Consider the following 13,392-nt stretch of genomic DNA (forward strand, 5'->3'; position numbering starts at 1 on the left):
TTCCAATCAGGACAGGACTTGTGCCCTACACAGCAGTTCTGTCCCTATCCCAGCTCTGAGAGTCACCAAACAGAAAGCCACAGAAATTAAATTATTAGTCTTTATTTCTATACACATGGGGCATTGATCCTAGGGTCTGTTTTATGGGCTGGGGAGGGGGGGAAATGGGATGGGGACAGGGTGGGGGAGAGTATGAGTGCATTTCATTTATAAAGTCAAGCCCTGTTCTACAGAAAATTGAAATTCCTGTTTCTTTCCCTCTGTATTAGACTCCCTGTCTTCTTACAGGAAGTCTTAATAAAGTCTCTAGGGATGTTTAAAATTAATTTTAAAATATCATAATCCCCACATGGAAGCATTGGCATCAGTAAGATACACCACTACATGATAGCATGGAGCCAGGGAATGTTTGAAAGCCTGTAAAATAAACTTATTAAATTGGTATTCTGAATGCATTGCCTATGGAGAAAGCTCTCCATAAGTGACTTCCTATCTCTTGAGCAAAGAAAGAGATGTGACTTGAGTTTCAGAGCCCACCAGTTAGAGGCTGGGATGGAGGGGGAACAGCACTACATCACATAGGAGGGACAAACAGCAAGACAAACAATCCTCACTGCAAAGAAACTGTCTTTCTGCTTCAGACTTTTGTTTCAAAGCCATCCCTCCTCATGCCTAGAACAAATAGTCCAGAGCTTGTTTGGTCAGCAACAGACCAGATTTTCACATTCGGGGGGATGGCAAGAGATCTTTGAATGCTAGAAATAATACCAGGTAGAGACATCACAATGGGCCTCAGTTTTTGAGAGGCAGCAAGGCAGGACCAACCATCAAAGTGCTTGAAAGTGATGGCCCCAGATGGCTGTAGACCCCAGGCAGCAAGCAAGACATGCTAGAGAGGACCATAGGAATAGGTTGTCTGTCTGGAGAGCATCAAAATCCGGTATCCCTTCAGCATTAGACTAGCCAAAGGTCCTTGCAACCCAGCTTTTATCCTGGATGGTAGCACAAAAATGACCAGGGAAGTCAAAAAGAACAGGTTAAGTACGGACTGATGATTTTCTGAAGGACTCTCCATAAAAGCAGACTTTTTATTCCCCAGGATCACAGACTCAAGAAAACTGTGTGTAATAGCCCGAGAAAAGGTGAATTACAAAAGTCTTTATATCTTGTTTCCCTTTTTGCTTTCACTCTCCTCAAAGCAAAATTAGCTCCTCCAGTGCACTGTATCACCTCTTTAGTTTCTCAACAGCAGATTTTGAAAGTGAACTTGCAATTCTATTATGTCTTAAATAGGAGAATTTCTATTGTGTCCTATGACCTCCCTGAAAATAATTTTGTTTTTACAGGCAGTTTTATGGTATGAGAAGATAACAAAGTTCAGAGAGGCTTCACCACTATTATTTTAAATTAAATCCCTGGAGCATCTTAAGGACACAAAGCCCTGTTTCACAAGATCAGTGCTCAGGTCCCATCTATTGTCCCATATTTCACTTCTGACTTTAAGCAGATTGCCTTTTGTTCCCCATTTACCCTGCATGACACTTCTCAGTCTGCAGGAGTCCAGGCTAAGGGACTCAGTACATCAGGGACTCATCAAATGAAGATGTATTTTGTTTAGCCAGAAAATATTAAGACCACAAAAGTCTCTCATGTCTATGTGTAGAAATGAGGGGAGTGCCATGCAAAATGCCATCTAAAATTAAGAACAGTAGAGACCCACAGTTATCTCGCAGTTATTGTCTGATGCATCTCTAAGACACCTTAGGGGTTTTGGAGCTCTGTTTCAGGAGGGTGTTTAGTTGGCTGGTGGATTTGCAGGAACATGCTAAAAAAACTCCTGTTTCTCTCCCCATTCCCCCAGAAAGAAGGGAAAAAAAAAAAAAAAGAAAAAAGAAAAAAGAGGAAAAGGAAAGCTTCTGCAGCTCTTTATTCTGAAAAAGACCCTTTCCTTTAAGCCTACAAAACCCTATCTCTTTAAAAATAGCCACCCATGTCAATAACATAAAGACAAACCTGACCTACAGATGAAAAGCTCCTACAGTCCTGGAAACATAGGGGTTGATCCTTTCCTTTTTGTGCCCATTGGAAGGAAAAAACCCTGGTTTTAATGTCTGGGACTCCATGTGTCATGTGGTAGAAGGGGAAATGTCCCAGTCCCAGTGAAGACCTCGTTTGTTCTCCATGGATCTAATCAGGTGATCAGGACAGCAAAGGTAATACAGATTTCTTCTTTGCTACATCTCAAAAGGGAGCTGGGAACAGAGAGTCTACTTTCAGAAAGCAAAGCTAAGACGCTTCTAATACTTAGATCTGTATGATGAAATCAATGAGAAACAGCAATTCTTATTCAGAGTCACACTGTGTAACAAAGCAAAGAGAAGAGAAAAGGCCGTATTTTTCCATGAGAGCATCTGGGGCAGCTGTAACTACTCCAGATGATTTAATCTTTTGGAGGAAGCTGAAATTTAGTGGTGAAAAGGTATCATGACATTTCCCAGCATTAGATGCACATTGTGGCAGAGCAGCACAGAACTGATGCTTAGATTTTCACAGCTTTTCATTAATACTAAAAGCAAAACCAATGAGGAAAAGGGAGCAGGAGTAAAAAAATGCAGACAGCTTTTCCATGAGCTTCTTTCCCAAATGAACCAAGAATTAAATTAAAAAGCTTTAGCTTGCCATCTTCTCCTATTGACCTACTCATCCAGACTTGTGATCCTCACCATAACTCCTTGGAACACCTAGCTAGGCTGACTTAAGTTTCACCCACCAAAGCCAATGACTATTTTCTTGATGTCTCTTACATCAATTATGTCCTTGGGTTATTAAGCTACAAGCTCTTACCTCTTATTAACCAGTGGAAAAACAATACTGAAAGAAGATGTGATGGCTCAGGCTAGATAAGCCAATGCCATGATTTTTTTTTTTAAACCAAAGAAGAGATGTTACCCAAGCCAGGTCTGATTTAACATCACAAATAAGAGAAGGTGTATCAACCATAAGCTACCTTTAAAACCGTCTCCAGATATTAGAGGAAGAACAAGGTCCCCTCTAGTGGAAAGCTATGGAATATGTCGAGTAGGAGATCCTGAAAGTCTTGGTTCTGTAGCATCTCGTTCGTTTTCTCCACACCACCTTTGCCATGCACATACCACCTGGCTAATCTAAATGAAAGCAGAGCTACTGCCATTCCTACTTGGATGTCTGGGCCTTGGGTCTTAACTCCTGCTCTCGGCCTCTGGGATTTGTAATTGCACTTTTCTCAGATAAATCAGTGTAATCTCCAATCTTGTCATTAATGATTCAGTTTGCAAAGTTTCAGCAGCTGTGGCTGTAATTTCTCCAACGCAATTTCCCCATCTGGTGGTGTAAAAAGCAGCTCCCAGTCTGCTGCTGGTCAGTTTGCTCCACTCCAGCAGTGTTACTTTACAACCACCATGAGCTGGCATTCAGATTCCACCTGACCACTGCGATACAATCTAGGGGAAAATGTGAACTGGTTTTGGATGATACCTGTAAATTTACTGCCCTCCATGCCCACTTTGGGCATTATTACAAGTTTTGTTAGGCAGGTTGTTTTCTTGAGAGTCTGCAACCCTCATTAATGTAATCCTTTCATTCCACCCATACACTTTCATACACAAGTTGATATACCCCTCAGGTTACCCAGGGTTGGTCCTTCAGAGAGGAGAAACTTTTGGTTTTTAACACGTCGTCTTTTTTTTCAGTAAGACAAAGACACAACCTATGTATGTTATCTTATAAATATAGGCTTTGAAAACATTTGCCATCTGATCTTGGCAGAAATGAATTAAGATTAATTTCAAAGGCTCCAGTAGTCATGATGCAGGTTTCTTAGTAGGGATTTTTGGTAGGTTGGTTGGTTTTGGTTGGTTGGGCTTTTTTCAGCTTTGAGGTGTTTTTTAGTGTGAGAGAGACAGCGGTTTTATTAAAGAGGTGAGGGTTAAGGAAAGAACTAGTTGTAAAGGGGCAGATTTTCTTCATTGAAGATTTTGGATCCAGAATATATCTGCTCCTCTTCCCTCTCACCAAATAGGTACAGATTGAGTCAGCATCCTCATTCTGCACATCCCAAAGAGCATTAATACCAGGATTAATGGCACTGCAGCATGTTTCCAGCTGCAGGGCAGGGAAGCAGTTTTTCCTGCCTAAACCACAGATGGATCCCATCCTGCAGCTGCTTTACGTGTAAACTGGAGTTTGTAAGGCATAAGCATCCACTCAGCCCCCCCACAACACACAATGAGCTCATGCAACCTTGTGCATGTCCCAAGGAGTGACATCTCTGCACACAGGCAGAGTATGGCCTGAATGCAATTTTTAAAACCTTTTTTTCCTTAATTTTCATTGTGACACCTTCTGAAAGAAATCAATTAAGGGAGAGAACAGCAGAGAGCATGTAACTGGAATATGATTGACACCTGCCATATCTGTGTTAGAATAAATGTGTTTTCATTAACTGGCACTAGGCGTCTCTGCAGCTCCCTAAGTGAAGGTGTGTTAATATGAACTGATACCTCCTCAGGATTTACATATGCATATACACATACACATACAGACTGGATTACAGACCTGTGTTCCTGCAGGGTCGCCTCCTTCCCAGCTGGCTGTATGCCTCTTGTATTCCCCTTTTGTTCCAGCTGAAAAGGTGGATAAAGTCCCTTTCCTGGACTTACGTACAGACCAGAGCCATAAACCTGGATATCTGAGACCTCTCAAACTGAGAATGAAATTGAAAACAGGTCCTCTGCTCCTGCCTGGAAGCAGCAATACCCACTCATCTTCAGGATGTGAAAACTTAGGGGTAGGACTGAGATGCAGACTTAAACACAGATGTCTATAACATACATATTCACACTCATCATTTAGAATCATTGCAATAGATGGAGATATAGGACTCCAACCATGTGTCTGCATACAGATGCAGAATTTCTGAACCTGGCTTCTACCTGTACTCCTCTAGCATGGCAGATCATACCTGGAGGCAGTCAGCTGCCACTGTTCATGCTCGTAGTAAATATTTCTGTGCTTGTGAATATCTTTCCCATCCTTGTTCCTCAAGTCTTATACCACCCTTCAGTAGCTTATAGCACCCTTCATGGTGCTTTTGGTGACTTTGCTGAGGCTCATTAACAAAGCAGGACATGGTCTTCATTTGCTAGGCTCATTTTCTGCCAGGATAGGTTGGGCAGGAGAAGAGAGAGGGAGAAGGAAAGAGAAATACCTTTTCAGTGGCAGATCAGCTCTCTGTCTTAAAAATATCAGGTAAATAGAAAGCAGTTGGATTAATGCAAATCTAATTTATGGGACCTGAGATAAATAAACTACTGGAGATTACTGCCTCCTTGCTCCATGCAGGAGACAAAGCCATGCCACTCTGTATATTCAGAGATGGTGTATCCAGCAGATACAACAGGTAGAGCTCTAGTCATCACAATATTATTGCAACTAATTGCAAATTATTCCCCATTAGCTTTTTAGCAAAATACCCCATCGCCGTTAATCTTAAGGCAAAAATTGCTGAGATATTTACAAAAACACTAGGAGAAAAACTGCTCCTGATAAAACTACTCTTTAAAATTTTCCAGGAGCTGAGAGAAATAGCAGCCACATAAAAGTGTAGCAAAACCCCTGGCTTCAAAACTGCTCAGGGAAAGAGTGAAGACATGAATGCATTCAGCCTTGCTCCCCTGAGACCCCAAGTTTCTGCTTCAGTATGCTGAGCATCTTCACATCCCTTTTTTCCCAGTGGGGTCTTGTCATCTGTGTTTTCTGAAGGGATGATGAGCTGAGGACAGCTACTGCTTACAGCAGCACAGATGCAGTTTGTTGTTTGCTTTTTTTTATTCGGTGTACATCCCCTTACAGCTTGATTTATATTTCTTTCATCGGAAAAAAAATGTGGATAAATCATCTGGGAGATATTCAGTTCTTTATATTCCCTTCAGTAGTCCAGAGAAAGAGGCACTTGAGAAGGAAGGTAAGATTTCTCTCATGTGTCCAAGCCACCTCTCAGAAACCATATGAGCTATGATTTAGAAAAGTCCATTCTTTGGGTTTTAGCATCCAGAATTTACTTAATCCCTATTCACATGCAAATCCCATTTAGAAGGAGGTGAGTATTAACGAATATTTCTCAAACTCCTTAAGGTCCTCAAGAATAACAAATTTTAAATGAATCTTGTCCTCACATTAGTTTAGACCCTCATCTTTGTGCATTTCCATGCTTATCCAAAGTCCTAACTCTCACTCCAAGTTGCACTTTGTTTCCAGTTGTTCACAGTGTATTTTATGTACAAGATACTGTCTTGCCAAATGGCCACATTTGCTTTTGGTGGGTTCAAAATGTAATAAATCCATACACCCAGAGGCACTCAACAGCCCAAGTATATGGAGACAGCATGTCCCTGTCTGCTTCCAGTGCCCTACCCACAGCAATTTGACAGTGCCCTCCCTGAAAGACTACCAGCACTGTCTTTTATCAGGGTCACTTCTTCTTTGCTGGGGCTTTAGCATTCCCACCGCCCTTGCCATTAGTTTTGGTGTCTCCTCCTGATTTTACTGCTTCACCTTTTTCACCTTTCTTCCCACCACCTTGTTTCTTGTCAGTGGTGTCCTTTTCTCCCTTTTCTCCCTTTTCTCCCTTTTCTCCTTCTTTCTTTTTGGCTCCATCCTTTCCTTCTTTCTTGGATCCTTCTTTCTGGTCCTTTTCACCATCTTTCTTCTTGGAGCCTTTGGATCCATCTTTTTTACCCTGAGCTTTGTCCACTTTTCCAGATACAGTGGGAACTTCTTCTTTTTTTTCTTCTGCAACCTGAGCTGTATGAAAAGACAGAAAAAGAAAATATAAAAGCAGTTAACTTGGGTTGACAGTAGCCAGGAGGAGGGCAAAATTCCTGCTCTCTGCTGGCAAATCTTGGACAAAGAGAAAATATTTGTACTGGGGCTGTGTCCAGTGTTTTGCTCACTGACTAGCAGCTTTTCATGCCTTTGTTTTGAGAACATAGACTAATGGGATAAAGCAGAACCAGTAATTTCGAGAGTTGAGATGTGGATCTATTGTAGGAAATGGCTCTTCTTGTTAGGAACTGGTTCTTGAAAGCTATAAGCACAGTCCATAAGCATTTCCCAATAATGCCAGTGTGGAGCTATCTCCTTCCACAAGAAGGAACAGAAACATCTCTCATGCAATTCAATACAGACATGTCTTGTGTTTAGGGGTTGTTTTTTTTGTTGGTTGGCTTTTCTAATTTTTGTATATGGGGTATGTCTCCTGCAGGTGAGAGTGGACAGCAGGAATTCTGCTAGGTAATTTGCCTTCAGGAGATAGAAAAGCAGAAGTTGGTTTGCCCAGCAGAAGACCACAAAGTAGGCTTAGCTTTATGTTATATCCAAGTCCAGTGACCATGGGACTGGCTTCCCACCTGACCCACTGTAATTAATTGAAGCAACACACTATAGATATACAGTAATTAACTGTTAGTTAGCCCTAGTTTGGCATGTTTAAACAAGCCATATTAGTTATAGGAAGCTTATAATACCTTTAGTTATGAAATATTTTTATATAGAAATATGCATATATGTGCTCACAGCCCAGAAAGCCAACCGTATCCTGGGCTGCATCAAAAGGAGTGTGATCAGCAGGTCAAAGGAAGTGATCCTGCCCCTCCACTCTGCTCTCGTGAGACCTCACTCGGAGTATTGTGTGCAGTTCTGGTGTCCTCAACATAAAAAGGACATGGAACTGTTGGAACAAGTCCAGAGGAGGGCCACGAGGATGATCAGGGGACTGGAGCACCTCCCGTATGAAGACAGGCTGAGAAAGTTGGGGCTGTTCAGCCAGGAGAAGAGAAGGCTGCCTGGAGACCTCATAGTAGCCTTCCAGTATCTGAAGGGGGGCTATAGGGATGCTGGGACTGTAGTGACAGGACAAGAGGGAATGGGCTTAAACTTAAACAGGGAAAGTTCACGTTAGACATAAGGAAAAAGTTCTTTACTGTGAGGGTGGTGAGGCACTGGAATGGGTTGTCCAAGGAAGCTGTGAATGCTCCATCCCTGGCAATGTTCAAAGCCGGGTTGGACAGAGCCTTGGGTGACATGTTCTAGGGTGAGGCGTCCCTGACCATGTCAGGGGGGTTGAAACTAGATGATCTTAAGGTCCTTTCCAATCCAAACCATTCTATGGTTCAGTAATTCTATGATCTTGGATTCAGCTCCCACATTTCAGGCGAGAAGACTTTATTCTGACAAAAGATTTGGTAGCAGAAAACTCTTCCTCATCTTTTTTATTTTCCTTCTACTGGAAGTGTTTTTTCCTGAAGTCAGAGGCTGATAAACTGAGCTCTGATCTCAAGAAGGAATTTGACACTTAAACACAGATCATATTTCATATATTCCTTATGGAATTTTTTTCCTTTGCTTAAGACCGGCAAAGTATGAAGTTTGTCAAAAACAAGTGAAAACGTTTTAAGTTTCCCATTATCTCCTTCTCTGAAAATCCCCAGTATGACTCAAATATGTAAATAGATAAACATGTTAACACAACTTTATAATTAAAATCAGCCAAGATATAGCAATGACCTAGGAGTGACCTCAGGAAATGGAGGATGATCGGTCACCATTTAGCTTTCTTCAGCTGGCACCTAGGAGGAGTAAAATTATTTCATGTTTGTCACAGGCTAAGGAAAGATAAGAGTGAACTGGCTTAGGAGGTGATTTAGTATGGACCATTTGGTGACATGTCTCAGCCCCTACCTGGAGCCACTAGACACCAACCTGATTAAGCAGCCCCAAATCTCTCAACACTATGGATGTCTGTAGTGGGACTTTCAAATTGCAGCAATGTATTACCTGAATTTATTATGCTTACCTAAATTATTCCTTCAGCGTGCACACTTAAAAAAGATAGTATCTTTTGACCTTGTGAACTGGCAATTCATTTGTACATAAAAATTGGAGGAGAATAATATAGAATATTTCTCATAACCACAGACAAAATCCTGACATCTCATATAAAAAAGAAATTAAAAAAAAAAACAAACAAAAAAAAAAGAGAGAGGAAATAATTATAAAAACCCACCACATTGTCTGCTTCCTAAATAAATACGGTAGGAACCAGGTGAACTCCCCAAAATGTCAGCTGGAGCAGCCTCAAACCAGAATACTTGAAGATCAACCAAGCCATGAACCCAGACAGTACATCTCCACCCAGAGCTAAGCCTGGGTCCTGCTTGTACTTCTCCCAGACTGGGGGACAGAGCACAAATGAATTAATTTGTATATAACATTTTATACACTGAAACTTTAATTCCATTTTATTTATGTCCAGTAAAAGGGCTTGCCATATATGCCACTCAAAAAGCACATGGAGACCCATTTGACATTTTCCAATGTGACAGCTAGAATTTTCCAACATGGTAAATGTGAAGTAGGATAAAATAATGCCAAGAAATGAGTGTTGAAGTGTTGCAATATATTAATTATTAATAGCATTTGACATTTACATAAATCTTTAAAGCATTTAATGGCCACTCAGTAATTAAAATCACTCAAGTAATTTCTCTGGCCTTGACTGGATCTACCAGGGATTGTCAAGGTATAAGTATATAAATAGTCAGCAAATACATACATTTTATTTTATGACCACATCAATCAACATAAATTGCCAAATGTCAGTGGGGCAACACAGCAGAGTATCACACTCTGTATAGATGAGAATAACAGCACAGAGATGAAGCCCAAAGATTTACATACTTTCCATTGTACTGCTTAAATCATGTAGCAAAACTTTTCTGGGCACAGGGTACATGCTAATCTCAGAAGGAAGTCAAACCAGGGGGGTTGATCACACAAAGCTTTTGCTTCTAACAGTTTAGGCACTGATAGCTGAATCAGTCTTTTGGGTCCCCAGGGTTGGAGACATACAGGCATTTTTAAGGCACAATTTACCTCTTCCACTTTAGCATCTCCCCTACCATGAAAGGAATCACATCCTTCTTATTTTTCCACTGTGGATAAAGGAATAAACAACTAGTGCTGATGCAAACTTCTCCATATATGTGGTAATGTACTTGTAGACAGATGACTCCTACCCCAGTACCACATCTTTCAGGGCAACTTGGGCAGGTTTATATCTGCCTAGTCCCATAGGACTAGAAGCTTCAGAGAACATATATTAATGAGCAATTACCAGACATCATCAGCCATTCAGCAAAATGCCATCTAACAGCCTCCTACCCTGTGCCATGCCATAACCAGAATTCTAGGATTCTCAAAGGTCTATCGGTGGTCAACTAGTCCACTTATACATTTAATTGGATAAATGTTTAGGTAGTTTTATGGTATAGCTGACTTCCCATACATTGCATTCTTATGGTAATTTATTAATGAGTTCATGCTGCAATAATTTATCATGGTCTGATTAAATGTACACCAAATAGCCAGCCTTCAGATGTAGTACATGTACATGTTCATGGGATGTACAGGCTGCTTACAGGAGAACAAAATTTGTTAGCATTCTGGGGTGAAACAGCCATTTCAGTGCCCAAATACCCTTTCTATCTCTTCCAGATCATTCTTCTTATCACTAATTTATTGGTTTTCCAGGAGTAACAGCTAGGCAGGAAGAGGACACAGCAGCAAATGAGTGGTCTGACTTTCTGCTATCTAGACACATGACCTTTTACACTCTGGGACCTATTGATAGCTGGTCAGAATTTGGTCTTTTGGGCAGGAAACTGAAGGATACAATACTAAACACTTCCATGTGTTTAGTATTGTTCATTCATTTAAGAGCGCACTAACTAGACCTTGGGATGACCTTTGACTTTAAAGGAGGTTGAAAGAATTTAACCCTGTGGAGAAGGACTTATTTATGTGAGTTGGGTTCAACTCCAAAGGGTATTCTGGCCATCATCGGTTTATAATATAGGCACAGTCCAATGTCTGAATGCCTCTGAAATTCTGAGTTATGTGCAAAACCCTACTATTAAGCACTTAGTTCTGTATTTTGCTGGTATAGAACTAAATTTCTATAATTCTGCTATCTGCCTCTTTCACGGGTTTCATGGATTGGAGCATCACATTTTGAGTTAAGGAAACTTCCAGTACCTTCAAAGCTACAGTTCACATGGTTTGCAGAGACACGGGGAAGAGAATAAAAGTTCATGAAAAGGTACTGAGAAAACAGAAGTCAAATGCAGAAAGGGAACCGAGAAGCAGAGTCCAAGGCATGATGGATCGCATCAGAAAAGAGAAGCCACAGACAAACAGACAGGAAGACAGTCCCCTAATTTCCTTGCAGGGCCACTTCATCTTCTTCTTTCACAACAGGCAGGGAGTTGAGAGGTCTGGAGTGGACATGACCAGATAGAGTTAGGAGAGTTTCAGTAGAGCCTAGGGTACAGAATCAGGAAAGATGAGTGAGAGCAGCAGAGACCAGTGACAGAAATACTATTGGCCATCAAAGAAAGGCAAGCCATTTATTGGTAGTGTGACACTAACAACTTTTTCTTCCTGCTGACATCTGCCAACCCAGGAACTGACCCTTAAAATGAATCAGACTCTGGAAATTTTAAATATAAACTTCAAAGGCATGACCTTGACTTGTACCAATGGACAAACTGTCCCTTTCATCTAAGTGACAGTGCCTGCTGCCACAAATGCTGCAGGTTTAGTGCATGTGACTGTGAGGGGTTTACTAAGCCGTGACAATATCTTAATGGTTGTGTCCAAGAAGGCACACTGATTTATGCTAAAGGAAGACCTAGCCCTTTGCATTCATGCATACAAAAAGCAATCCCCAAAAAAGACATGGGTCTCGTGTAGGTGTGGGTATGGGAAGTACCTCCAGGGATCTCTGTCAGCTCGTTGAGTGGTGGCACAGTGTCCAGTTTGTCAGCATATGTCTTGGCTGCTTGCCGTTGAGCATATCGTGCCTCAATTTCTTTCCTTGTCCGGGGAATCCGGCACTTGAAGATACAGCACAGCGTGATAACTGAGAAAGGAGAGAGGGAAACACGAACATTCAGTTTAGTCAGCAGAATTCTGTCTAGTACAAGCTGGCCCACTTACAGTGGGGAGATAACAGGAAGAAAAATTACTTTCAGAAGAGTTTCTTCCAGTAAGAACCATTTACATCAGTGGAAGTACCTGCCTGAGGGATATGGTCACACAGTCTAAAGCAATTGAGCTACCTGGAAATAAAAATTTGTCACTCTTCAGCTGAGCTGTGGTAAAGGACTGAGCATGTCCTTCCCACCAAAACCAATGTAAACCGTTGCCTCAAGCCATAAATGTCAGTGGTGTCTCTGAGCATCAGAATAGCAACAATGTAAATTCATTATGTCTTTGGAAGTGACAGCAGCAGCAAATAAGATGTACTGTCACCCTTCAATAAGGTATTATTGCTAGAGGCTCCTGACAATATATCTTAGCTATTCATTATTGTGGTAGGTAGATAAGGGGATTGTGGGCCTTCAGCTGAAGAAAAAAATGACGAGTTTGACATGAAAACACTTCAAAATAGATCCAGAACAATAGCTCAATATATGTCTTAATTGACTTTCATCTAAATCCATTTAGGGCAGGCAAAAAATTAAACCTGATATCCTAAATCCCCTCATCATGAGCTTACTATTCTATGATGCTACTTTCCTGAGCTAGGCTTCTTTATGTGACTTTGGGATACAGATAACACTTTTACTCCTAGTAAGACATATTTTCCCTTCATGATTAAACATATATGTTCCTGCAGAATTTCCATCTGCAAATCTAATCATGATTGAGACAATTCATTGAAATGATATCATTACTGATTGGTTTCCTAGGCTAGGAATTCACAGACTTGATCAGATCATTGATCAGACGATCACTTGGTCAGATCCATGTACAACCTCTGACAATAACAAAACAACTTCAGGGGAGAGTCAATCAGACTCAGAAACTGGCAATCATAAAATTAGTTGACCCACAGGTGATAAACATGTGAAGAAGCATGAGAACTCATGGTTTCTATAAACACTTAATGTTACTTTTCTGTGGGCATCCCTAAAATAGGATCATAGAATCATAGATTCATAGACTCATAAAATCATAGAACCATAGAACAGTTTGGGTTGGAAGGGACCTCCCACGTTCATCTAGTCTGACCCCCCGTGCAATGATCATGGACATCTTCAACTAGATCAGGTTGCTCAGAACCACATCCAGACTGGCTTTGAATGTCTCCAGGGATGGTGCATCTACCACCTCCCTGGTCAACCTGTTTCAGTATTTTACCACCCTCATTATAAAAGATTTCTTCCTCACGTTTAGCCTTAATCTCCCCTCTTTTAGTTTAAAACCATTACCCATACTAAAAAGTGTTGCCCC

At 41.1% G+C, this 13,392-nt stretch overlaps 1 protein-coding gene across 2 annotated transcripts in view; it reads right to left on the reverse strand.

Moving 5' to 3' along the window:
• Positions 1 to 6,366: 6,366 nt before the first annotated feature.
• The window catches only part of TMIE (transmembrane inner ear), a 35,235-nt gene continuing 28,209 nt past the window's right edge, over positions 6,367 to 13,392 (reverse strand). For both annotated transcript variants that reach the window (XM_062603919.1, XM_062603918.1), the window contains 2 exons: positions 11,867 to 12,016; positions 6,367 to 6,840 (listed from right to left, as the gene is read on the reverse strand). In XM_062603919.1, the coding sequence (XP_062459903.1) occupies positions 6,509 to 6,840; positions 11,867 to 12,016 (482 nt within the window). In that variant the 3' untranslated portion in view covers positions 6,367 to 6,508. The remainder of the gene's footprint in view (positions 6,841 to 11,866; positions 12,017 to 13,392) is intronic.

The sequence above is a fragment of the Pezoporus occidentalis genome, unplaced genomic scaffold (genome assembly GCF_034315485.1).
Source record: "Pezoporus occidentalis ecotype Australia unplaced genomic scaffold, CSIRO_AGI_Poc_V1 ctg82, whole genome shotgun sequence".
NCBI lineage: Eukaryota > Metazoa > Chordata > Aves > Psittaciformes > Psittacidae > Pezoporus > Pezoporus occidentalis.